The sequence below is a fragment of the Eschrichtius robustus genome, chromosome 16, assembly GCF_028021215.1.
Source record: "Eschrichtius robustus isolate mEscRob2 chromosome 16, mEscRob2.pri, whole genome shotgun sequence".
Classification (NCBI taxonomy): domain Eukaryota; kingdom Metazoa; phylum Chordata; class Mammalia; order Artiodactyla; family Eschrichtiidae; genus Eschrichtius; species Eschrichtius robustus.
Genome location: NC_090839.1, coordinates 26,484,206 through 26,510,902, shown reverse-complemented (window position 1 = coordinate 26,510,902; position 26,697 = coordinate 26,484,206). Strand labels below are relative to the sequence as shown.

At 46.1% G+C, this 26,697-nt stretch overlaps 1 protein-coding gene and 1 pseudogene across 1 annotated transcript in view; one reads left to right on the top strand and one right to left on the bottom strand.

The window, feature by feature from the left end:
• Positions 1-25,787, top strand: part of EFCAB8 (EF-hand calcium binding domain 8) — a 56,385-nt gene extending 30,598 nt beyond the window's left edge. The window contains 12 exon segments of the mRNA XM_068524740.1: positions 352-422; positions 1,260-1,464; positions 2,330-2,545; positions 3,603-3,737; positions 11,534-11,755; positions 12,319-12,456; positions 14,652-14,820; positions 22,308-22,440; positions 23,645-23,849; positions 23,936-24,034; positions 25,039-25,345; positions 25,348-25,787. Of these exon segments, the coding sequence (XP_068380841.1) occupies positions 352-422; positions 1,260-1,464; positions 2,330-2,545; positions 3,603-3,737; positions 11,534-11,755; positions 12,319-12,456; positions 14,652-14,820; positions 22,308-22,440; positions 23,645-23,849; positions 23,936-24,034; positions 25,039-25,345; positions 25,348-25,787 (2,340 nt within the window).
• On the bottom strand, positions 9,424-9,806 carry LOC137749933 (small ribosomal subunit protein eS24 pseudogene; annotated as a pseudogene).
• Positions 25,788-26,697: the final 910 nt, after the last annotated feature.

Sequence of the window (26,697 nt, the reverse complement as noted above, 5' to 3'; positions counted from 1 at the left end):
TCCTTTAACCAACTCAGAAGGAGCACTTGGCCAAGAAGCCGGGGATTTAGAGGACTGGTCCAGATCCTATCACTCAGTCGTTTGACCTTAGCCAAGTCACTTGTCTGTTTCCCTGCTATCCCCCTATAAGATGGACATGGATACCTACCCAATCTGCCCCCTCCAAGTCCATCAAATGGATAATGGGATGTGAGAGCACTCTGAAAAAAATATGGTGGTATCACCTCTAGGGAATTCTCATCATTATGGGGAGTTTTGATTTCTTGCTTGGTATAATTAGGAAGATATTTGGGGCCTGGAGCCGTTTTCTCTGAGGTACCTTAGAGTTCTGTTTTCTTTCATCTTCAACAGATTAGTGGGATTGTCCATATGAACAAAGTGTTCTACATGACCGGATGGAGTAAGAGAATCACTTATTTCACGTGAGTAGCCAGGGTGCACGTGGGAGGTGAGGGCAGCTAACTGTTCTGTCTTGACTTCAGATGGGTTCCTCCATTCCTAGCTTTGCTGGTGGTTGGAACACCAAGCAGGAAATTAGTGCTGGGTGATGTCTATTGCTTCACCCACTCATCTGTCCATTTATTCATCACTCCATGCAGCCGATATGTTCCAGGCTTTGTACTAGGTGCTGGGGACGGGTATAAGCAAGAATATGGAGTCTTCATCCTCCTGGAGTTCCTCCTGGAGCTGCCAGGGGGAGGCAGACACTAATCAAATAACTTCATTTGTGATAGTCTGTTGAGTGCTATAAAAAAAAAAAAGTACAGGTTTCTATGGGGAGGGGACGGAAATCTGATCTAGTTTCAGGGGCCATCAGAAAAGGGTCAACTGAGGATGTCATGGGTGGAGTGGGATCTGAAGAGTGAGCAGGAGGGGTCTCAGTGAAGCAGTGAGGGGCTAGGGACAGGAGGGACGTTCCAGGCAGAGGGAACAGCATGTGCAGGGTCCCTTCCTCTTCAGAGGGCCTTTCTAGGGCCATGGTTTCCCCTTCTTTCAACCTGAATCCTTACTCACGTGTCTGAATGGGGCAAATCTGTAAGATTAGTGTACATAAAGCCCCTAGGACCAGACCTTTATAGCAGGCACATAGTAGGTGCTTAGTAAATGCAGTCAGCAGGGCAGAGCTTCAACCCTGATCTACACCTCCTCTGGAGTGTCCTCCTCTGGGTCAGCGCTCCACGTCCTAGAGGCCTTGATGGTCTCCCAGGAGACCAATAAGGCTGAACTCTCAGCCCTTCTGCCTCTGGCCATGTGTGCAGGTTCCACAAGACCAAGCCGGTGCTCTTGTGCTACCACTGGCAGACCTTCCACACGGAGGATGTCCTGAGCATGGCCAGGTACCAGAACCAGTTCCTTGGGACCTCCTCCTACAATGGGGACATCCTCTTCTGGAACATCAGCATGTTCAGGCCCATCCTCCATTTCAACGCCTCTCAGAGCCCCTTGCCCTCGCTGCCCAAGAGGGTAAGGTCAACAGAAACAAGCTGTCCTCTTCCTTCTCTCTCAGCAGTGGGCCAGAACCACGTAGGGCTGGGGGGTGGGTAGGGGACACCCTGGGAAGTGGAGGGAATGGTGGTGGCTTGTTCTGGAGGAGGTTGGGAGCTAGGGACGTAGGTGGTAGTTTTTATAATTATCCTCATTTGACAGATGAGGAAACTGAGGCACAGAGAGGTTAAGCATCTCGCCTAAGGTCACACAGCCAAGAAGTAATAGATCCAAATCCAGGCAGTCTGACTCCAGAGCCTGGTGGTGCTAGTTCTGTTCTCCTGAGGTTACTGTCTCCTTGAAGGTGGCTCACTTCTGACCCATCGCTACTACAGCTTACTGCTCTGGTCTCACTGGGCTTTTGGTAGGACTTAGGAAGCCATACAGTCTCTGAATGACCATATCTTTGCAGATTAAAGCCGGAAGGGGCCTTCGGGGTCACCCCGTCCAGTAGTTTTCCAAACATGTTGTGGAGAGATTCTTGGAGGCTATTACAGCGGCTTCTCCAGAGCACTTCAGCTTTTTATCTATTTTACACTTTGGAGTTTCCCTTCAGATTAAAAAATACCTCAAAAATACTTGAAAAGCACTGTTCACTTTACAGATGGGGAGATGGAGTCCCTCATGGGCCCCATCTCCTGCCTGTGGATGCTCAGGGCATGAATGGTGGCTCAGGGACAGGCTTCTAAGCTCTGGTTTGATGCCGTTAAGGGTACAGGATTTCTGCGAAACAAACCCCCGGGGCTCCTGGAGGGCCCTGTGGTGTTGGCATCGGGTGGGGAGGCCTCCCTCCCCTCCGGGATGTGCTCGGCAGCGCCTCAGGGCGGTTCCCTCCCCGGCACAGGTGCAGGACGCGGCTGACTGCGCCACGACTGAGAGCCACAGGCCCAGTAAGCCCTGCGCCGGGCAGCAGAAGTGGGCACACAAACTGCACACGCAGCCCCCGGGCCCCAGCTCCAGGGCCATGGCCAACGCCAACCTGCGGCGGAATCTGATGTCAGCACCCCCAGTGATGAGACGCCTGAGAGACAAGGAGCCGGCGGGGCCAGCGCCCCTGCAGGTGGCCGCCCCCAACCCCCCGCCACCCGAGGAGGTGCCTTGGCCAGGGGTCCCTCCCCAGTTAGGCCCACCGCTGCCTCGAGCCTGGGCCCTGTCCCCTCCCGGAGCGCGGCCAGTACAGACCCAGCGTCTGCAGGCTCGGGTGCAGGACCAGAGGGAACACCAGCCGGAGAACCTACGGCTGGGGCTTAAAGCCTTTCTCCATCCTCGGGCTCCTGTCGCCCAGGCAGAGATGAGCCACCCGGCTGCCTCGTCCAACAAGCCGTCTCACTCCCGGGAACAGGCTCCAGGGGCCTGAGGCCCAGATGCAGCAACCACTTCCCTCCCACTCTGAGCCCTGGCCTCTGCCCCGGATTAATCTTTCCAGGCTTGACTGATGGTCCTGTTTTGGGGGGAGTAGGGGGGAAGAGCAGGGGAGCTACCCTCTCTACTCACACAGGGTGCTTTGGCCTCTGACCCTCAGCAGCGAAAACAGTGATCTCTCGTGAGGGGCTTGAGGGACCAGTCAGATTGTCTCAGCAACCGAAGTCTGATTCCCATTCCGGGGAGCCGGGCTTGAATGAGAAACCCCACCTTCCCCAGACACACGATGCTTGTGCGACATAGGGCAGTCCACACCTAGACCCACACGACCTGCCAGACACAGTTCTGCTGTGAGATGCACATATGTCTGTCGCTCTGAGGCTCTCAAACCATCCGCGAAGTGTCAGGGTTGCACCACCGCATTCACATCTTCTAGAGCAAGGGGTATACACACCCCTTTATCCTCACCTCTAGCCAGACTCTCCCTTCCAGGACAAAGAAGGGGCCTTCCCCAAAGGACAACTCCAGTCTCTGCCCTGAGAGCAGAAGCTGCCAGTAACTTAAAATGGAGACTCTCCAGCGTCAGAGTGTCTTTACGCCCAGGATCCTTTAGACACGCAGCTTTCAGAGTACCTTTCACTGGAGGGTGTATCTACTGAGTGGGGCTGGGGTGGTTGCTCTTTCAGCATCTGCCTCTGTCTCTGTTCCTCAGAGACCTTCTCATGCTGACCTGGGAGGCCCATTTTGCTTTTCAGAAACCTCTCAGCGCCGGCAGCCTCAGTCGGTCAAGATCACCCCATGGCAGACCGTCAGTTTTCAGAGAGGCTGAAAGGAGAAAAGGGGAATTCCACAAGAAGCTATTGCTGCAGTCCAATGCATCGGTGGAGAAGGTTGGCCATGCTCAGGCAGGGTCTGGGTTGTGAGCTAGGGGCTGGACAGTTGGGATGCGGCCAGGAAACGCAGCGCCTGGGAGCCTGGGGGCCCGGGGGCCCGGGGGCCCGGGGGCCCAGCCTGGTTCTCCCCAGGGCCCGGAGAGGCATGCTGGAGATGATGGTAGCACTCAGGATCTTGGCTGCAGGGCCGCTGTTTGGGGGGAGGTCTCCAGTGTGGGGGGCTGTCTAGGGAGGTGAACAGTGTGCCCTCCTGTTTGGGGGGCTGGACTGGAAGGTAGGAGAGGTGGCATTTCCAGAACCCACTGTTAAAATGCCCTCCTGAGTTTTGTATGACACATGAGTGGGGATTGGGTCATGTCTGTTCTTCTCCCTTCCTCCTGTACCTTTCCCCTTTCTGACCCTGGACGCATCTCCCTGTGCTGTCACCCCAGGCGAGGTGGCCTCTAAGGTCCCTTCCAGCTTTAATCTGCAAAGATAGGGTAATTCAGAGACTCTATGGGTTTCCTAAGTCCCTACCATGAGTCCAGTGAGAATACAATTCATAGTTGTAGGGTTCGGCAGGTCTGCCCCATGGCCCAGCTCCAGGGGACCGGGGACTCGAGAACAGGGGAGCGGTGTCCTGCGGGACTGGGTCCTATAAGGTGGAGCAGAGAGCTCCAGTGGCTGGACTTTCTCTCTTCCAGGTTCTGAATGTGCTTTCCTCTCTCTTAAAAAAATGCCTTTAAAAAAACCCCAAAACTTTTAAAAGTAGAAATGCTGATTGGTTAAAAAAAAAAAAAAAGAATAGAAATATGTGTAAAGCAAAAAATAAAGGTCCCTATTTCTCACCGTGTACTCCATCTCATCCCAAGAGCAGTAGTCACAAACACTGCTAACAGACTGGTTTAGCTTTGTCTTTTTTTTTTTTTTAAGGGCAATGATGTAAAATTATAGCTATGTCCATTTGCCTTTTTTTTTTTAAACAACTTTTTTTTTTGTGAGTGCTACAAGCTACTGCTTATCTTTGGTTTTCATTATTATTATTATTATTGTTATTATTATTTGGCTGTGTTGGGTCTTCGTTGCTGCGCGGGCTTTCTCTAGTAGTGGGGAGCGGGGGCTACTCTTTGTTGTGGTGTGTGCTTCACATTGCGGTGGCTTCTCTTGTTGCGGAGCACGGGCTGTAGGCGTGCGGGCTTCAGTAGTTGTGGCACGTGGGCTCTAGAGCACAGGCTCAGTAGTTGTGGCACACGGGCTTCATTGCTCTGCGGCATGTGGGGATCTTCCTGGACCAAGGCTGGAACCCGTGTCCCCTGCATTGGCAGGCGGATTCTTAACCACTGTGCCACCCGGGAAGTCCTCCATTTGCTTTTTAAATTGAACTATATATTATGGATATGTTTTCACATTAGTAATTTAGATTCAGCTTATTCCTTTGTTAAGTTTAAAAATTCTTTTAAATGATTGCATAGTGCCCCATAGTTTGGATGTATCATAAACTATGAAGCCAGTCTTTCATTGATAGACAAGTAGGTTAGTCCCAGTTTTTAACTTTTATGAGCAGCACGGCATTGCACATCCTTGTACCTACATTTCTGTGCACCTGGGTGAGTGTATTGAAAAGATGGATTCCTGGAAGCAGCAGACCCCATCCCTTTCAATCTGTGAATCTGACCAAAGTGGCTGACTCAAAGCCTGACCTCCTGGGTTGGTGACCTAGTCCCGTCAGGGCATAGACAGTTGTTAGCTGAGCATTTACACATGCCAGGTACTGGGGAGGTAGCAGTGAATAGAGGAGACAAAAACCCGTGCCCTCATGGAGCTGATGTTCTAGTTGGGGTGAGACTGACAGTTAACCAGTGAGTGAAATAAATGGTGGGTCACAGGGCGAGCAAGTTCAGTGCTTGGGTGGATAAGAAAACTGGGCCGAGGGTAGTGAGAACAGCATGGGTGGTGGAGAGGGCGCTGCCGTTTTAACAGGGAGGTCAGGGAGTGCTTCATGGAGGAGGTGGCATTTGCTTAGAGCGTGAAGTCTGTGGTTAATCTGGAAGGAGGGTTATCCAGGCAGAGGGAACAGCAGGCACAAAGGCCCTCACAGGAGACCTTATTTGGAATGTTCAAGAAAGAGCACTTCTCCCCCTCTCTCTTTTTTTTTTTTTTTTTTTTTTCATCCTAGGTTTCAGTTTATTTCAAATATTTGAGTACAATGACCAGCATACACTAAAAAATAGTCAGGTACACAAGGAAATAACACATCATGAGCAAAATGTGACAAGGACTTCAGATGTTGGTATTATCTGACACAGACTATAAAGCAGCTGTGCTGACTAAAAGAAATGACAGATTCGACGGTGTCTGAGAACAGCAGCTGAAAGCAGAAGGGGTCTGTACCCCACAATGGATGAGGACAAGGAGTCCACAGCCAAGACTGAAGGGGCCCTGGGAACCCTCAAAATTCAGCAGCCGTAGCTTCCTTCCAGAACTAGGTCACACTGGGGAGAAACATACAAGCCAGCAGTTCCCCTCCTAGGTATCTTTTAAAGATGGTAGTTTTTGAAGTTCCCTATTACTGCTGGCGCTAAACCTGGAAGAATTTTGCCGTTTGTCTTTCTTCACTATGGGCTGAGGGACTGGCACATTTATTTTACTAGATACTGCAGACCGGGCAGCAACAAGGCTGTTTTTCCTGCTGGGAATCTCAGATTCTGTTATGTCTTATCCTTCTTTTGAACTTTTCCCACTTTTCCCTGCTTTTGGTGATTCTTTCTCCTCCTTGTTTTTATCTGGCCTGGCTGGTGTGGACCACCGCCGCCTGCCCCCAAAGCAGCAGCGCCCCCGCCTCACCAACCGCCCCCAGCCCCTGCCACCTCTGCCCGGGGAGTAAGTCGTTTGCCCGCTCACTCTTCCCCTTTTCCAGGCTCCCAGAGGCTGCGGCAGCTGTGGCAGCATCGGTGGAGGCAGCAGCAGCTCTCCCTCTCCCTTTAATCAGAAAGTGATACATGTCCTTCGTGAAAACCAAAGCCTTATAGGAGAGTATAAAGGAAAAAAATGACTGATTCCTTCCTCAATCTCCAGAGGTCTAGTGACTCTGAAGACCTGTTTTCCTGTTCCTATACAAGTGCACATACATGTTGCTACCAAATGGTCTGTGTGTAATACGGATTTGTATCATGAATCTTGAGTGAATTTTTAATTGGAGAGTTGCATGCAAAGGACTGAAAGTCTGTTGGTGAGATTTCAGGCACCACGGCTGGCAGGGGAGTGTGTGTGCGTGTGTGACTGGCAGTCACTGTCTCTGATGCTGGCCCACCTCTGATGCTGACCCTCACCTCTGGCTTCTAAGTGCTCTGCCTCCCACCCCCACTGCTCCTTAAGCAGCAAAGTCCTTTTCCTCTGGGGACCTGGGCAGCAGACAGAGTGAAACTTCTCAGGATGGTGCCCTGGAGAGGGTCCAGAGCTCGTGGGTCACCCTTGGTCCCAGCCTTTCCTTAGTGGGGTGAGGGTGGGCTAGGACAAGGATACCTGGGGTGGAGGGTCTTGCCTGTCAGGTCTTCCTTCCCACCATTTCTGCTTGGCCATCTCAGAAGGCTGTGCGGTATGGCAGTCTCCCTCCTGGGAAGGAGGCAGGGATGTGGATCCAGGCGCAGCTGTGCCCCGACAGTCTGTAGATGAACCCCAAGCTCTCCCTGGTAGTAAAGGACCGAAGGGGTGAAGAGTGGCGAATTGCTCTGAAAGGTATGAAGCCTAGCCTGGGTGTAGCCTCTGCTTCCTCTGAAGGGCCTGCTGGGAGACATTTGGTCCCCTGTGGTTGAGAACCATCTGAGACCCCTCGGCTGAGTGAGGCTGGAATGCCCACCTTCAGTCTGGCTGCTCTTTCCAAACTGGGCAGGGGACTACGTCAGAGGTTTCCGGGGCTGGGTGCAAAGTGCAAAAGGAATAGTGTTGGTTCTGCCTCCCAGCCACCCGGGTCCCGCTCTGTCCTGCGCTGTGCCCCTCTTCTCTGTGCCCACTCCTGACACTGGCCACACAGCCCTGCCCATGTGCTCCCAGCCACAGTCCTTTCTGCTCAGTCACCTCCAGCCTGCCCTCTTTAGCTGTCCCAGGGCTGGTGGAGGAAGCTTTGGGAAGGAAAGCTCAGCTTTTCCCCAGTTCAGAAAAGGGAGCTCTTCATGGCACATCTTTTTGGTAAATTCTGTGTAGCTATGAGGAATCATGTTTTAGAAGAACACTTAAGGATCTGGAGAGTGCTTATGACAAAATTTTTAAATTTTCCTTAAAAATGATAAATAATGACTACTATAAAAATTGTGTACGTCTTTGAGATGTATTTTTTATATGTCTATATGCTATATATACACAACTATAGCTTTGGTTTTCAAATAAAACCGGGAATGCTTGAGACTGTAGTTCAGCTGTTTGCCTTTTTTTTTGTTTGTTTTAAGCTAGCAATGTACAGTGGACAACTTTTCCTCTCGGTACATATAACTCTATCTACTGCATTCTTTTTAATAGCTTCATACAGGGGGCGGATCTAGGTTTTTTAGAGCCTGGAACTTACACAATTTGGGAGGCACCTATAAAAAAAATAACACAAACTTTACGAATATAAAGTTAGATACAAAAGTGAAAATTTATTTAGAATGAGAAAAGAAATGATAGCATATTTCAAAACTTACAAAGTTAACAAAGTTACAGTAGGCACTGCATGTTGCTAGTTCCTCCCATGACCTTGGAAGAGCTTTGAACTTGACCTTGATTTTACTTGCCCTTGAGTTTTGTGAACTTCAGTGGTAATTCTGCCCCTGGCTGCAGTGTATTTCCTTGAATTTGCCATAATTTATTTAATGAAAGCCCAACTGATACACATTGAAGTTGTTCCTAGTTTTTCGCTATTGTAAACAATGGTGCAGTTGAGACTCTTTATAGGTTTATCTCTGCAGGTTATGCTAGATTTCCTAGAAGGAGGATTGAGGGATCACCAATTGTGCACAGTTTATGTTTTGATTGATCAAGCCAATTTTATCTCCAGGAAGACTGTGATGATCTACATTCCTTTAACAGTACGTGAGTCTGCCTTTGTCCTCACACTAAGCCAATTCTAGACATCAGCCTTTTCTTCATTTCTGCCAGTCTGATAGGTGGAAAATAGCATTGTCTTTTGATATTTCTTTGATTATTGGTGATATTGAGCTTTTTGTATATTTGTTAGACATTTGCATTTCTTCAGTGGAATAAATATATATTCATATCATTTTCCTTTCTTTTTTTATTAATTTCTTGGAGATGTCTCTATGCTCTGGAAATGAATCCTTTGCACATATTTTCACCTCATCTGCCTTCATGGTATCACACTGAGGTTTTAATTTTTATCTAGCCATCTTTGTTATTTTCCTTTGTGACAATAAAGGCATTGTTTATCCCAAGATCACAGAAATTTTTGTTATATTTTCTTCTAGACATTTATAATTTTATATATTTTAGTCAGCTTTTTGTCCTGTATAAGTAATTTTGAGTATGGTGTGATGTATAAATCTAATTTTTGTTTTTCTAAATTGGTAGACAGTTGTTCAAATACCATTTATTGAATAGTTTATCTTTCTCCACTGGCTTGAAATTCTATCATCATTATATAAAAGGTCTTAGCTTATTAATCCTCTCATGAAAAATCTGCACAATCACTGCAGATACAGTTACTGAAGAATCTTTATTCCTTCTTTTTGCCAACACCAACAATGGCCTTTGCAGTCCCCCTGACTTTCTTCATTCTGTCCTCACGTTCCTTTCGCTATTTTCTTGAGGTCTTTTTCTTCTCATACAGGCCATGTCTTGCAAGCCTGTGTTTGGGCTCATTCTTTGTGTAATCCAAGGAATCGTGATTCATGCCAAAGAAGTTGTCTTGCCACCACCAAAATGGGTTCTGAATCCAAATACAAAGATGACATCAGGTGTGGTCTTGTACATTTTGGCTAGTTTTTCCCGAATTTCTGTCTTAGGCACTGTTGCCTTCTCATCAATGACCATTTGTTTTTGCTGAAGTAGTTGGTTGGTCATGAACTTCCTGGTCCGGGTAGTTACTGTGTTGTTCATGATGGCGGCTGATCTGCAAGCAGCCAAGGAGCAAAAAAAATCTCTATCATCATTATATATCGTAGTCTTCTGTAATCTATTTCTGGACCCTCTCTATTATTCCATTAGTATATTTGTCTATTCTTTTTTTAATAGAATTTCACTTTATTATTTTTAAATGAAATTTTATTTTTAAAATTTATTTTATTGAAGTATAGTTGATTTACAATGTTGTGTTAATTTCTACTGTACAGCAAAGTAATTCAGTTATACATATATATATATATTCTTTTTCATATTCTTTTCCATTATGGTTTATCACAGGATATTGAATATAGTTCCCTTATTTGTCTATTCTTGCATGTATATTTCATAATTTTAAAAGAGATGATAAAAGTCTTTATAGACAATGTAATTAGAAAAAAGCTGGAAGGAAATGCATTAATATCTTTTTTTTAAAAAAATTTATTTATTATTTATTTTTGGCTGTGTTGGGTCTTCGTTTCTGTGCGAGGGCTTTCTCTAGTTGCGGCAAGCGGGGGCCGCTCTTCATCGCGATGCGCGGGCCTCTCACTATCGCCGCCTCTCTTGTTGCGGAGCACAGGCTCCAGACGCGCAGGCTCAGTTGTTGTGGCTCACGGGCCTAGTTGCTCCACGGCATGTGGGATCTTCCCAGACCAGGGCTCGAACCCGTGTCCCCTGCGTTGGCAGGCAGATTCTCAACCACTGCGCCACCAGGGAAGCCCATGCATTAATATCTTAATGGTGGTTATTTCTGGGTATTGGGATTCTGTGGGTGATTTTGATTTCTTTTCATCTGTGCTGTCCACATTTTGTACAGTGTGCAAAGTACACTTATGTAAAATGGGAAAGTACTTGCCCTTTGTCTTTGGTTTAGAGACTCCTGGTTTTGTGACCCTGGAACCTGGGTCAATGGGACACAGGCTGAGTATTTTGTTTTGGGTCTCTGTGACAATAAGGATAATCAAAAATTTTGTTGTTGTTGTTGGCAACATGGGGATACATAAGCTACCACACTGGAATTTTTGATTTAGCAGGAGTGAGGAAGCCTCCAATTTCTCGTGCCAGGTCTGACTCGCTCTACCCCTGACTCTGTGCTCTCTCTGCCTCACACATGGTGGGTACCAGGCAAGCAACTCTCTTCTCATGCTAACCATTCAGGGTGGGGGCCACAGGAGTGACGTGTAAGGTGAAAGTGAGGAGAGCAGAGATTTAGCAAAGAGCATGATCCAACCAAGACTTGAGGAAGAATTTGGTTAAAATGCTTTCTTGGTGATTGGCTGGCAAATACGGCCTTTCACTGTAGATATATATATGAAGGGGAATGAGTTTGTTCACCACATCGCTTTGAGTTGAGGTCAGGTCTTAGAAACTCTTGTTTGAGCCTTAGGACAAAATCAAACTTGTATGTCTTCATTCAATAACCATTCATTGATCAGTTATGATGTGTCAGGCAGCATTGTAGTTGCTGCTGAGGATAAAGTAGTGAACAACAACAAAAAGAAGCACAAATCCCTGTCCTCAAGGAGCTCATAGTCTGGCCAAATGTTCCTGGTCGCCAGCTAGGTAGGAAAGGTGGTATCCCATCACCATTCTCAGCAGGCATCTAGGAAACTGGGGTACCAGGTGGGTGTGGCTCCTTGCCCAGGCCCCTCAGTACCTGTGACAGCGGCCAGGGTGAGCTCCAGCTCCCAGAACCGCTGAGCGGGATCACCTCTCTTTCACAGATAATCTTCTTGCAGAGCAGGCCTCGCCTGCCACACACGGCTGCCCTGCTGAGCAGCTGCATGGACGGCTACATCTATGCCTGGTCCATCCACGGGAGCGGAGGCCTGCTGGGGAAGTTCCCCGTGGACGCTGAAGACAAAGGGGATGTGGTGGTGGGTGCCATGGCCACTGATGAAAATGACTGGATTCTTGTCACAGGGGATTGTAAAGGACACATCAAGGTGAGGAAGAACTGGCGTTGAGATTGAGGGACTGGCATCAGCCAAGCTCTGGTCACCTCTTTGCCATATGTGGCCCTTGCCTAGTCCCTATGCCCTCTGGGTACTGGTTGCACTTGTAAAACAGTGGGCAGTGGGGTTGGGTTACCTAGAGGAGTCCTCTTCTGCTCTCGTGGGCCCAGTGAAATGAGGAAGGGCTTGGTCAGGAGGCCCCTCTACGAAACCTTCACCGTGGGTCCTGTGCTCCATCATTCTTTTCCTACAACTCCCTCACTCCCAGCCGTGCATCTGATCTGTGATCAGCTGTCTCAGGAGCTGATTTTGTGCTTGGTGGTGACATGAGGTGAGAGTGTCCTGACCTTGGGTCACTCACACCCTCCCTACACGCTAGCTCAGGGTCTGGTCTAGAAGATCCTGTGGGCCCCTTCCGGCCCTGAGTGTCTGGGTATCTCAGAGGTGTGAGTAAGAACTATCCCCCTAAAGTGAAGAGACGTGGTCTGGGAGGGACCCCCAGAGTGACCTGTATTCAAGGAGTGCTGGGCCACTAATCCACAATTTGTGCCTAGATCTGGGACATCAAGGATTACTGCAGACTTACTGACAAGCAGCCAACCCATCCTAGTAAAATAAACAAGTTTCCATTCTTAATTCCTAAACGGATTCAGATCAGCCTCCCAAACTACAGTCCCTCGGAGGAGAAAAAGGTAGGAAGATTCCTGAGTTGCTCAGAATAGTGCCTCTGAGCCCCACCAGCGAGCTGGGACCATGGTTCCCGTACTGAGATTCTGAATCTTTTATGTTTTCTGTTCAAGATTGTCTGGTTGATAGGGAAAAGTTTCTACTAACCAGAAGTCACCGTTGACCCGTAAAACACAAGTATGCACACACCAAATACACCCACATACTCGCACATGTACACACACACACACACACACACATATACACACCTTCCATGGGCTTTGATCTTTGTAATGAAGGCCCTGGAGTCATGAATTCTTTGAAAAAATAATGAAAATATTTATGTATTTTCTTGAGTAGGTAATGCATTTACATAGTTAAAAATCACTTGATATTTCCCTGATGAGTAGTGAAGTTGAACATCTTTTCCTCAGTTATCAGGAAAATGCAAATTAAAGCCACAAGGTGCTACCACTACACACCTACCAGAATGACTAAAACTGAAAGGACAGGCAATGCCAAATGTTGACAAGGATATAGGTCAACTGGTGATGAATGGTTATGATGGTGGTTGCAGAATCTGTGAAAACACTAAAAACCATTGGAGCCAGCAATTTAAATGGGTAAATTGCATGTGAAATGTATTTCAATAAAACTGTGTTTAAAAGCTATAGAAATGATAGAGCAAATACTCTTTTTCACAAGTCTTTGTTTGTAGTTGTTTATCTACACATCTGGTAATTTATACCAAGGAAATAGTATGTAAAAGAACATAAATCTAAGGCCTTTAACGTGTACTGCCAAACTGCATTCCAGAAAGTTTATACAGGTTTGCACTTTATTAGCCTGTTTTGCTTTATCCTTGACAACATAAGGTTTTTATTTCTAGCAGTAGTTATCTGAGTAAGTGCCCCCTGGGTCTATCAGAGTGCCTTGCTTAGAGAAGACATTCAATAAAAAAATGTTTAAAGTGAAAAAAAAACTTTCAGTTGATTTTTAGATACAGTTTCTTTTGATTTTAATTAAAATGTTTGCTTGTTAGTGATGTTGACATCGTTCCTCATTTTATTGGCCATATATAATTTTGTGAATTGCCTCTTCATGCCCTTGGCCCATTTTTCTATTGTGATAACCATCTTTTATAAATGATAAAATAATCATTTATAAAATCATGATATAATCTTTTTAAAATATATTGAAAGATATTAACTCATTGCCTGTCATATGTATTACAAATATTTCCCCCCAATTTGTCATTTGCCTTTTAATTTCATTTATGATGACTTTTAAATTATAACATATTTTTGTTGTCAAGTTAATTTTTCTTCCCATTGTGCTATTTCCTGTCGCTCATCACTTTCTTATTCAGTGATAAGTAGTCACTCATACTTTCTTTTCGATGTTTTATTTTCAATGTTTCATTAGAAAGGATTCTTCTAGTGTTTATTTAGTTGTAAGATATAAGGTAATGATTTAAGTTTCACTACTTAGTTTATCAGGAATTCCAGCACTGTTGAGTCCTGTTCTCTGTTACCACCATTTTTCCTACCTTTCTTATCATTTACCAACGTTTTAAATATATATTTGGGTTGATTTCTGAGCTGTTGTCTTCCATTGTTCTGCTTAGTTTTTATTATTGTGACTTAACATACTTGAACATGGTAAAACACATCCTCCTTCATTAATCTTGTTTTATTTGAGAATGGTCTTGTGTATTTGCACTCATTTTCCAGTTAAGTAGAGTTTTATTCTCTCATAGTGCAATGTGATATATCACCCCCTTAACTCACCCTATTCTACGCCTGGTGCCCAACTAAACAACTTGAGAAAAAGACCTGGGTTCTTGTCACTTTCTAGCTGTGTGGCTTTGGGCTGGTTACTGAATATCTCTGACTCCCACTTCTCTCCTCTGTGCAGGACTCATATACATCCTGTAAGGTTATTGTGATGCTCAAATGGAATAATCTGTATACGGGCGGCTGGTAAACAATACAGCAATATGCAGTGCTTTTGATGATCTTACCAAAGGGACCAGTGAGAGCCAGAGAAGTGCTGGGACTTACCTAAGGTCACCAGAAACTTCATGTGGGAATGTGTCTAGGACTAGAACCCTGGCCCATGTCCCAGCTCCTTCCAGAGGGCTCTGCTGCCTCCAGTCCTGGGTGCCCTCTGATGAGCCTGTGTCTTGGTATAATTAATTCTCCTGCACTGTCCCCTGTAGGTTGAGGCTGGCCAGACCATTTCCCTGGTTCCACCCAAGCTTCTGATTATCTGGAAGGCCCATTTGGATAGTGTGGCAGACATCCTGTATGTGGACAGCCTCCAGCTGGTTATCAGTGCTGGCCAGGACCGGGACGTCAAGGCTTGGAAACTCTCTGGTGACGCCATTGGTATGGTCCTGCTGAAGCTCAGCCATGCCCCATGGCCCTTCCTGGCCCTGGCCCTGTTAGAACATAAGAGGAGCATAACCTCATATCCTGGGGGTGGGGGTTTCAGGCAACAGCAGCTGTCTTTGCTCAGATAGTATTACAAGATGTGAGTCTTTCCAGTTGTCCATTCAGCAGTCTGTCCATCCATCCATCAACTGTCCATCCACTCATTCACTCATCCACCCAACGCTATTTGCCTTTGTATATCAAATCATATATCTGATAAGGTACATTCTTTTCTCTTTTTAAAAATAAACTTAATTCTTGAGGTATAACATACATAACGAAAAACACACAAACCAAAAGGGTTTTCAGCTTGGTGAATTTTCAGAAAGTAAACATATACCCATATAACCACCATTGTATTAAGAAACAGAACATTACCAGCACTCAGGGCTCCCCTCATCTCCTAACCCAACCATCTCTACCTACTCCTCTCCAAAAGGAACCACTGTTCTGATTTCTAAGTCCAAAGATTAGGTTTGTCTGGATTTGAACTTTGTGTAAATGGAATCATCTGATAGCTTCTCCTTTGTGTCTGGGTTCTTTCTCTCAAACACCATCATGTTTGTGCCATTCAGCCATTTGTTGACTGTAATAGTTCATTTATTCTCATTGCTGAGTAATATTCTGTTGTTGATACACCATGCTTTATCTATCTGTGCTACTGTTGCTGGGCATTGGGGCTATTTCAGGTTATTAAAAATAAACACTGCTATGAACACTCTTATAAGATTTTTTTGGTGAACAACTGTATGCATTTCTGTTAGATAAATATCTAAGAATGGAATTGCTGAACCACAGAGTAGACACATTCAGTCTCAGTATATACTGCTAAACTATCTTTCAAAGTGCTTACCACTTTGTACTCTTTCACCTGTCCCATAACTTTGCCAACACTTGATATTGGTCGGTGCTTTAAATTTTAGCCATATTGATGAACATATAGTAACGTTTCATTCTGTTTTTAATTTGCGTTTCCCTGATGAGTAGTGAGGTTGAGCATTTATTTATGTATTTATTGATCACTTGGCTGTATTGTTTTGTTAAGTGTTTGTTCAGATATTTTGCCCATTTTCCTATTGAGTTATTTTGTTCTTTTGGATTTATAGGAGTTATTATATTTTCTGGTTATGAGTCCTTTGACAATTATATATTTTATAGGTGCCTCCAACCAGTTTAAGCCTGCTTTTTATTCTCAGTAATGTCTTTTGATGAACAGAAGTTGTTAATTTTAATGTTATCCATGTTCTCAATCTCATCCTTTATGGCTTGTGCCTTTTATATCCCTGCCCCCCGCCATTTTTTTTTTTTTTAAGGTGGTTAAAAAACAAATTACATGAAATCTACTGATTCAGCAAGTCCAATTCCGGGTATGTGTTCAAAGGAAATGAAATCACTATCCCAAAGAGATATCTGCACCCCCATGTTCATTTCAGCATTATTTACAATAGCCAAGATGTGGAAACAAAGCTACATGCCCAACGATGGATGAATGGATAAAGAAAATGTGACATACATTATTTGTGACTCATATATATATCATATATAACATATATGTATTGTGTATATATTATATATATATAGTATGGTATATGTATGTGTGTGTATATACACACAAAAATACACAATGCAATATTATTCATTCATAAGAAAGAAGGAAATCTTGCCATGTGTGACAACAGGTGGGTAATATGCTAAGTGGAATAAGTCAGAGAAAGAAAAATACTGTATGATCTCACTTCTGTGTGGAATCTAAAGAAACCAAACTCATAGAAACAGAGTAGATTGGTGGTTGTCAAGGACAAGAGGTGGCATGGGGTAAAGGGATAAAGGTGGTCAGAACACACTTCCCGTTATAAGATGAATAAGTTCTGGAGATCTAATGTACAGTATGGTGACTACAATTAAGAATACTATATCACGTACTTGAAAGTTACTAAGAGATTAGATTTTAAAAGTTCTCATCCCCCAAAACAAAAAAAATGGTAACTGTGAGGCGATGGATGTATTAACTAACCTTATTAAGGTAATCATTTTGCAATAAGTCAAATCATCATGTTGTACACCTTAAACCTAACACAATGTTATATGTCAATTATATCTCTAATTCTGGGGAAAAAAACATGAAATCTACCCTCTTAACAAAATTTTAAGTGTACAGTACAGTATTGTTAACTGTATGCACTTCGTTGTACAGCAGCTCTCTAGAACTTAATCATCTTGCATGACGGAAACTCTGTACACATTGGACAACTCCCCGTATCCCCCTCCCCTCAGACCCTGACAACTACCATTCTACTTTCTGCTTCAATGAGTTTGACTGCTTTAGATACCTCCCATAAGTGGAATTATGCAGTATTTGTTCTTCTGTGACTGGCTTATTTCACTTAGCATAATGTCCTCAAGGTTTATCCATCCTGTAGCATAATACAGGATTTCCTTCTTCTTGAAGGCTGAATAATATTCCATTGTATGCATATATCACAGTTCTTGTTTATCCATTTGTGAATTTATGAACATTTAAGTTTTTTTTAACTCTTAGATACTCTAAATAACACTGCAATGAGATATCTCTTTGAGATCTTGCTTTCAATTCTTTGGGATAAATAACTCAGAAGTGAGACTGCTAAATCATATGGTAGTTATATTTTTAGTTTTTTAAGGAACCTCCATACTATCTTCCATAGTGGCTACACCATTTTACATTTCCACCAACAGTGGAAGGGTTCCAATTTCTCCACATTCTCACTAACACTTTTTATTTTCTGTTCATGTTTTTGGTTTTTGACAGTAGCTATCTCTATTCCTAGTTTGCTGAGAAGTTTTTTCGGTAATCATGAATAGGTGTTGGATTCTGTCAAATGATCTTCCTGCTTCTATTGTGATGATCATATGGTTTTTCTCCTTTATTCTGTTAATGTGGTGAATTACACTCTTTGAATTTTGAATGTTAACGCAATCTTGCATTCCTGGGGTAAACCTCAGTCAAGGTGTATTAATCTGTTTAATACATTGTTGAATTCTTTTTGTTTGTTTTTGGCTGTGCCATGCAGCTTGCAGGATCTTAGTTCCCTGACCAGGGACTGAACCCGCACCCCCTGCAGTGGAAGCTCAGAGTCTTAACCGCTGGACTTCCAGGGAAGTCCCATGTTGAATTCTGTTTGGTAAAATTTTGTTGCTTCTGTGTTCATGAGGAATATTGATCTGCAGTTTTCTTTTCTTGTAATGTCTTTGTCTTGTTTTAGTATCAGTGTAATGCTAGTCTCATAGAATGATTTGGGAAGTACTCCTTCTTCAATTTCTGGGAGAATTTGTATAGAATGGGCATTATGTTCCTTAAATATTTGATAGAATTCACTATTAAACTCACTGGATCTAGAATTATCTTTATGGAAAGGATTTTGATTATGAATTAAATTTCTTTAGTAGATATAGGGCTAATTAGTTTTTCTATTTATTTTTGTGTCAGTTTTGATAAAGTCATTTCTTTCAAGGAATTTGTTCATCTAAGTTTCAAATATGCTGTCATTAAGTTCTTCACAATAATGCCTTATCATCTTTATAATGTCTACAGGATCTCTATTAATGTCCCCTTTTTCATTCCTGATACTGACAGTGTGTTTTCTTTTTCTCTCTCTTTTATCAGTTTTGCTAGAGGTTTATAAATTTATTAATATTTTCAAAGAATCAACTTTGTTGATTTTCTCTATTGTTCATTTTCTATTTTATCATACTAAGTGAAGTCAGTCAGAGAAAGACAAATATCATATGATATCACTTACATGTGGAATCTAAAAAAGTGACACAGATGAACTTATTTACAAAACAGAAATAGACTCACAAACATAGAAAACAGATTTATGATTATCAAAGGGGAAAGGGGGTGGGGAGGGATAAATAAGGATTTGGGGATAAACAGATACACATTACTATATATAAAATAAACAGCAAGGACCTACTGTATAGCACAGGGAACTATACTGAATATCTTGTAATAACCTATAATGGAAAAGAATCTGAAAAAGAATGTATATAAATATTCTTTTATATATATATTCATATATATGTATATATATATAAAACTGAATAACTGAATCAATTTGCTGTACACCTGAAACTAACACAACATTGTAAATGAACAATATTTCATTGGTGAAATATCTGTATTTAGGTCTTCCGCCCATTTTTTAGCTGGGTTGTTTGTTTTTTTGATATTGAGCTCCATGAGCTGTTTGTATATTTTGGAGATTAATCCTTTGTCTGTTGTTTCATTTGCAAATATTTTCTCCCATTCTGAGGGTTGTCTTTTTGTCTTGTTTATGTTTCCCTTTGCTGTGCAAAAGCTTTTAAGTTTAATTAAGTCCCATTTGTTTATTTTTGTTCTTATTTCCGTTACTCTAGGAGGTGGGTCAAAAAAGATCTTGCTGTGGTTTATGTCAAATGGGAAGTAGCAGCATAGCACAGGGAGATGGGCTCGGTGCTTTGCGATGACCTAGAGGGTGGGATAGGGAGGATGGGAGGGAGGCTCAAGAGGGAGGGGATATGGGGACATGCATATGCATATGGCTGATTCGTTTTGTTGTGCAACAGAAACTAACACAGTATTGTGAAGCAATTATACTCCAATAAAGATCTATTAAAGGGACTTCCCTGGTGGTGCAGTGGTTAAGAATCCGCCTGCCAGTGCAGGGGATACGGGTTCAAGCCCTGGTCCCGGAAGATCCCACATGCTGCGGAGCAGCTAAGCCCTTGTGCCACAACTACTGAGCCTGTGCCCTAGAGCCCGCGAGCCACAACAACTGAGCCCGTGTGCCACAACTACTGAAGTCTGTGCGCCTAGAGCCCAAGCTCTGCAACAAGAGAAACCACCGCAATGAGAAGCCTGTGCACTGCAACGAAGAGCAGCCCTGGCTCGCCGCAACTAGAGAAAGCCCGCGCACAGCATCGAAGACCCAGCGCAGCCTAAATAAATGAATATATTTATTTATTTTAAAAAAATCTATTAAAAAAATCAGTATTTCAAAAAAAAAAAATTCCATTGTCTCTGACTTCTATATTTCCTCTTGAAGGGTCAGTTGTAAGTTGATACTTTTTGGGGGGCTTTTTAAAAAATTGAAATATGATTGATGTACAATACTATGTTAGTTTCAGGTATACTACATAGTAATTTGACATTTGCATACTTTATGAAATGATCACCATGATAAGTCTAGTTTCCATCTGTCTCCATACAAAGTTATTACACTATTCCTTATGCTATATATTACATCCCTATGGCTTATTTATGACTGGGAGTTTGTTCCTCTTAATCCCCTTCACCTATTTCACCCCCCAGTCTTCTTCCCCTCTGGCAACCACTTGTTTGTCCTCTGTATCTATGAGTCTGTTTTTGTTTTGTTTCATTTGTTTTATTTTTTTAGATTATGTAAGTGAGATCATACAGCATTTGCCTTTCTCTGACTTATTTCACTTAGCACAGTACTTTCTAGAGCCACCCATGTTGTCACAAATGGCAAGATTTCTTCTTTTTTATGGCTGAGTCATATTCCATTGTATATATATCTCATCTTTATTTATTCATCTACTGATGGACACTAAATTGCTTTCATATCTTGGGTGTTATATATAATGCTGCAGTGAACATTGATGTGCATATATATATTTTCAAATTAGTGTTCTTGTTTTCTTCAGGTAAATACTCAGAAGTGAGATAGCTGGATCATATGGCAGTTCTGTTATTAATTTTTTGAGGAGCCTCCGTGCTATTTTCCATAGTGGCTACACCAATTTACATTCCCACCAACACAAGTGTTCCCTTTTCATGGCATCCTCACCAACATTTTTTAGTGATCTTTTTTGATGATAACCATTCTGACAGAGGTGAAGTGATAGCTTATAGTGGTTTTGATTTTCATTTCCCTGATGATTAGTGATATTGAGCATCTTACTTACTGTAAGACTTACTGTATGACTTTGTAGCACATCTGTTTTGTTTTTCTTAATTAAAAAGAATTCTGCATCAGGAGAATGGCCTACAACTCAACTATACCCTGCCCAGAAACAGGACTCATGTTTCTCTATTCTCACTACCTACTTTCTACTCCAGCCCTGTTCCTCCCCAGACCCACTCCTAACCTCACAGCTGATAGATGCCCAATAATGTTTTTTTTTTAAATTTTTTAATTTAATTTTATTCTTTTATACAGCAGGTTCTTATTAGTTATCCATTTTATACATATTAGTGTATACATGTCAATCCCAATCTCCCAATTCATCACACCACCACCCCCACCCCCCCCGCCGCTTTCCCCCCTTGGTGTCCATACATTTGTTCTCTACATCTGTGTCTCTCTGCCCTGCAAACCAAGTTCATCTGTACCATTTTTCTAGGTTCCACATATATGCGTTAATATATGATATTTTTCTCTTTCTGACTTACTTCACTCTGTATGACAGTCTCTAGATCCATCCACATCTCTACAAATGACCCAATTTCGTTCCTTTTTATGGCTGAGTAATAGTCCATTGTATATATGTACCACATCTTCTTTATCCATTCGTCTGTCGATGGGCATTTAGGTTGCTTCCATGACCTGGCTATTGTAAATGGTGCTGCAATGAACATTAGGGTGCATGTGTCTTTTTGAATTATGGTTTTCTCTGGGTATATGCCCAGTAGTGGGATTGCTAGGTCATATGGTAGTTCTCTTTTTAGTTTTTTAAGGAACCTCCATACTGTTCTGCATAGTGGCTGTATCAATTTACATTCCCACCAACAGTGCAAGAGGGTTCCCTTTTCTCCACACCGTCTCCAGCATTTGTTGTTTGTAGATTTTCTGATGATGCCCATTCTAACTGGTGTGAAGTGATACCTCATTGTAGTTTTGATTTGCATTTCTCTAATAATTAGTGATGTTGAGCAGCTTTTCATGTGCTTCTTGGCCATCTGTATGTCTTCTTTGGAGAAATGTCTATTGAGGTCTTCTGCCCATTTTTGGATTGGGTTGTTTGTTTTTTTAATATTGAGCTGCATGAGCTATTTATATATTTTGGAGATTAATCCTTTGTCCATTGATTCGTTTGCAAATATTTTCTCCCATTAGACGCCCGATAATCTTGTGCTATTACCATTTTACATGCAAGCCGCTTAAAGCCCGACTGCGGACCATTCAGTCATTGCCATAGCACTCTCTCCATCTAGCCTACATGTGGGGCAGGATGCTTTAGGCCTGAGCTCCAAGTATATCCTAGGGTTAGTGTCTGATTCCTCCAGATGTTTGCCGAGTAGCTAGCATAATGCCTGGCATACTGTGGGCATAATAAGGTGTAGGCCAGGGGTAAGGGATTGCTGGCTGACTTGAGGGTGGGTGGTGAGGGGCAGAGTGTTCAGAGGAGGTGGGGGTAGGCCAGTCCTTGTTACTGAACTGGGTCTGGTTAAATCACAGGGACATTTGGCCTGAGTGTTTGGAAAAAGCTGCAGGATGCCCCGATGATTAGTGATCGCGAACTAAGAAAAAGCTTAAAGGAGGAGGATGACTTCATAGACGCTGATGAGAAGACCTTCCATCTAGAGCTTCAGTGAGTTATCGCAGTGTTCACTGGTCAACTGGTCAACTCTGGCCTGAGGAGGGGGATGCTGGGAGCCTCCTCAGATCCCAGGTGGCCTCCCCTGGCTTGGGTAGTGCTGGACATATTTGGGTAGGGCCCTCAGAAGGCCACAGGCTTGGGGATTGCAGGCAACTTGACTACACAGGTGGCAGCTATGGCCTAGGAGCCTGAGACTCTTTTCTAGCCCAGATCAGCTACAAGATTGAGCAGTAAAAACCAGAAAATATAAAAACCCAAGTCCTTAGATGGGACCCTGCCCCAGAGCCAGGTTCAGATTTGCCAGGGCTGGCTTCCCTGCAGAGGCCACTTCCATGTGGCTGGAGGCCCCTGGTGGGAGAGTGCCCAGGGCTCCGGTCCTAAAGAGACACGTGCGTTATTTCTCTGATTCGGGGGAGGCAGGTTGCTTGCTACTTGTTCTTTCCTCTACAGGGTCCTCCTCCACCTGGGCTCTACCCCTATTCTTGACCAAGTCTCAGATAAATTTGGGTCATTCAAAAAGTACTTATTGAGGACCTGTGACTGCCAGGTTGTGCTAGGTTCTGGACATCCAGAACAATCCAGACACAGGTCCTGCCTCACAGTCTACTTGGGGAGATGAACATGCAAACCCATGGCCACAGTTCTATGTGATAAATGATAGGAGTACTAAGAGCAGGCATGGCTCAGAGGATAATCACCTGACTGGCTGGAGCAAGTAAGGAAGGCTTCATAGGAGAAGAGATTTTGGAATTGGGTTTTGACATGTAAGTAAGAGTTTGCCAGGAACTCATAGAGTCCTTATGGCTCCTATGCTCCTGTCAAGGCATACATCTTTACAGTCCTGTCGGGAGATATCAAACAAAGCAGAGGCAGGGTTTCCATGGGAGGGAGAGTATGTTTAAGTATTCTACAAGGGGAGGCCCAGGAAAGGTCAGGATGGGGTGTCAGGCCTCCACAGAAGAGGGCATAGGGTGTTGGGAAGGGTTGCAGGGCTTGTTGGGGGCCAGGATGAGCAGGGCGTTGCTAGTGTTAATTGAACACTTGCTCAGTGATGGGCCCTGGGCTGTATGGCCTCAGGGGAGGGATGAGAAGGTTGGAGAGGATCAGGCCCAGAAGGGAGAAACCCTCTTGCTGTTTCTGGGAGGGCTGTCTGTGGCGCAGAGGGCATCTCATGAAGGAAAGCCCCTCACATCAGGGAGGAGCGGGATCTTGCTGAGGCGCTGGTGTACCAGCGGCGGGAGCAGGTGGCCCTCATGGCTCTCCTGTATGGCAAGGCGGACACAGAGCCTGAGGCCTGGGCCAGGCTGCAGAAGATAACCCTGACATCCCCATGGGCCGGAGAGCGTTCCCCGGAAGACATTGAGGATAGCTGGTACAAGTGGGAGTCCAAGGACAAGCAGGTGAGGCTGGGTGGGGGCACGGAGACGGGTAGGGGAGCCCTCAACCCTCAGTCCTGAGCCTTCGCCCTTGCCCGGGACTCCTGCAGGTGAGCAGTGTCCTGGGAGCAGCATACAAGCCCAAGGAGCGGTTGCAGAGCCCCAGACTTCTGTTCACCGACGTGCAGTATGGCTGGATGAAGCACCAGGTAAGGCAGGGTGGGGCTAGCTCCCTGAGACGCTGGGGCTCGAGGCTGGGGGGGTCCCATCTCCATTGGCAGCCACCCCTGTGCCCACTTGCCCCTCCAGCGGGGTTGAGGGGCACATCTGTCCTTTAACAGGGTTCTGGGCCACGGACAGTTCTGGGGTGAAACTGGTCTGGCTGGCTTGTTTGCCAAGGCCCTGTTTGAGGCCGTGGACACAGGTTTTGTCCTTGAGGACAAACCTCATTGGGCCTATGGGAGGAGGTTGTCCATGGGCCTGGCACCTGTTGATTGCCTTCAAAGCATTTCCCAGAGTCTGTTTGTTTGTTTGTTAGCATGTTCACTGCTCGTGTCTCCGTACTTTGGGCCACTCCCGAACAGACACAGGGCCTCATGGTGCCAGGCACACAGTCAACAAGAGAAAGAGGGAGTGGAAGGGGGCCTGTCCTTGGGGAGGCAAAGGAGCCAGGAGCTTTGGAAATACCTGCTTTGAGTCCCATCCTGCCTCTTGCTTGGGCGGATTCCAGCCTCTCTCAGCCTCTTCCTCCATCTTAGGGGCATTAGGGGAGCTCCCACGCTCTGTGGTGGGGACTCAGAATAAGTGAGATAACCACCCCGTCCCAGCTGGGGAGGGGTCAGTGCAAAGAAGGAACGCTCGTTATCCCTGCCCGTTCCTGGAGATGGGTCTCAAAGCGCAGCATGGCGAGTGCTGATGGGAGAGGTGGGGGCATGTCTGGAGAGCTCCTTGCATCTGAGCCCCACTCGGGGTGCAGCTCGAGGACTCACTCTAAGATGGGGACAAGCCGGTGCTGACCTCACAGGACTGTTGGCAGCACCAAGAGGAGGGCCGGTGCTGGGCCTGGCGCACAGCGGGCTCGCGGCTCGGCAGGATGTGGTCATTAGTGGCAGGCCCGGTGCTTTCTCACGGGAAAGCCCCTGGGGCCACCCTCGCTGTTAGTCCGCTCTTGGTCCTGGGTGTCCTCCGCACTCCCTGGCTCCGTCCCCCACAGATCTCGCCTCAGATCTACCAAAGCCTGCGCTTCGTTGAGCTGGCGCCCACCCAACAGCCTGACTTCACGAGGCACAGGGTCCTGGACCAGCAGAGGCGGCTCACTCTCCTGGTGACCCACCGCATCCACGAGGACCTGGGTCCCAACAGGGAGACCATGCCCGAGCACAGGGCCAGCACGCCCACCGCCATGGTCTCCTCTCCCTCCTCGCTCTCTCTGTCAGCCTCAGGCTCCGGGTTCCTGGCGTCGGGCTCGCCCGCCTCCCCTCGGCCCCAGCCCCCCCGATCCTTGCTGCAGCCCCGGTCTGCCCTGGCGCCCAGTCCTCCCCCGCGGTCCCGTCCCAGGTATCCGGGGACATCCTGCGGAGGCCGGCACCCCCCATGCCCGGTGCCTCTCCCCTCAGGCTGCTCTCCAGGCCTCTGAAGGCCTGCCTTCCACCCTCTGTGCAGGAGGGCTCCCACGTCAGGCTCCGAGGTGGCCCGCTCTTCTCTGCCATCCTCCGGCAGGGCCACCAGGCCCGTGGGGTCCTGTCTGTCCCTGGCTTACCCCTGCCGGGCCCAGAGGTGTCCCCACTGGGCCATCTGGGGAAGCTGACCTTTTTTGCCAGAGTCCTGGCAAAGAAAATAAATGTTCTCAGATGTTGGAGTCCCACCGGCTCTGGGATCAGGCCGTGTGTCCCTCGCCCCCTTAGGCACCAGGCTGTGTTCTCCGAGATGGGGTCGTGCTCCCTTGGCAAGGCCCTGGGCTGATGCGGGGAGGAGAGACCATCCCCCCAGGATACCTGGCGTGGCCGTCTGGCAGGTGACAGGCCGAAGCCTGGGACAGGGGCTTCATAGGCCCCGAGGTGATGTGGTGGGTGGGACGTGCCACTGGGGTGGGCTGTTAGACTCTGAAACTCAGTTCAGCCTCACGGCAAGAGTGAGGCCCAGCAGCCATCCGCAGGGGGTAGCCGTTGATCGTCCCCTGCCCCTGCTGGGTGTCTGTCCTCCTTCCCCGTCAGACACTCCTCTGCGGGGAACCCTGTATTTCCAAACCGTTCTGTGTCCCAAGCAAGGGAGGCCCGGAAGTGTGGTGGGCAGCACCGCGGCCTGGCTCTGCCGCTGTCTGGCTTGGGAGTCCCTTGTTGTCTCTGGGCTCATTGTCCCCCTGTGGCCCGGAGGCACCTGTCCAGGCGTCTGCTGGGCCACCCGCCCTCTGGGGACTCTGGACACACGATCTGATCTGCGGCCTGTGGGGAGCCAGAGCGGCCACTGCTGTGCACCACGCTGCCCAGGGGGCCATGCTAGGTGGGGGCTTGCTGGAGCGGTGGGGAGGTGGGCTGCAGACCTGCTTTTGGGGGGGCGGTCTGGATAACTCTCTGTTCCCACAGGTCCTCCCGCCCAGCTCAAGGCTCAGCCCCGAGGCGGTGAATGTACAGCTTCTCATCTCTCTCTCCACTTCCATCTCCCTTCCACTTCCATCTCCCTTCCACTTCCATCTCCCTTCCACTTCCATCTCCCTTCCACTTCCATCTCCCTTCCACACTTCCCTCTGCTCTCGGCAGGGAGTACCTGCATCACTGTTCCTCCTCCCCGGAGCCACTGTGTTCTCTCTGCCATGGAGAGACTATGGTCTGAGCCCTCCAAGGCTTGGTTCTTGGAATCAGGGGGCACCCAGGAG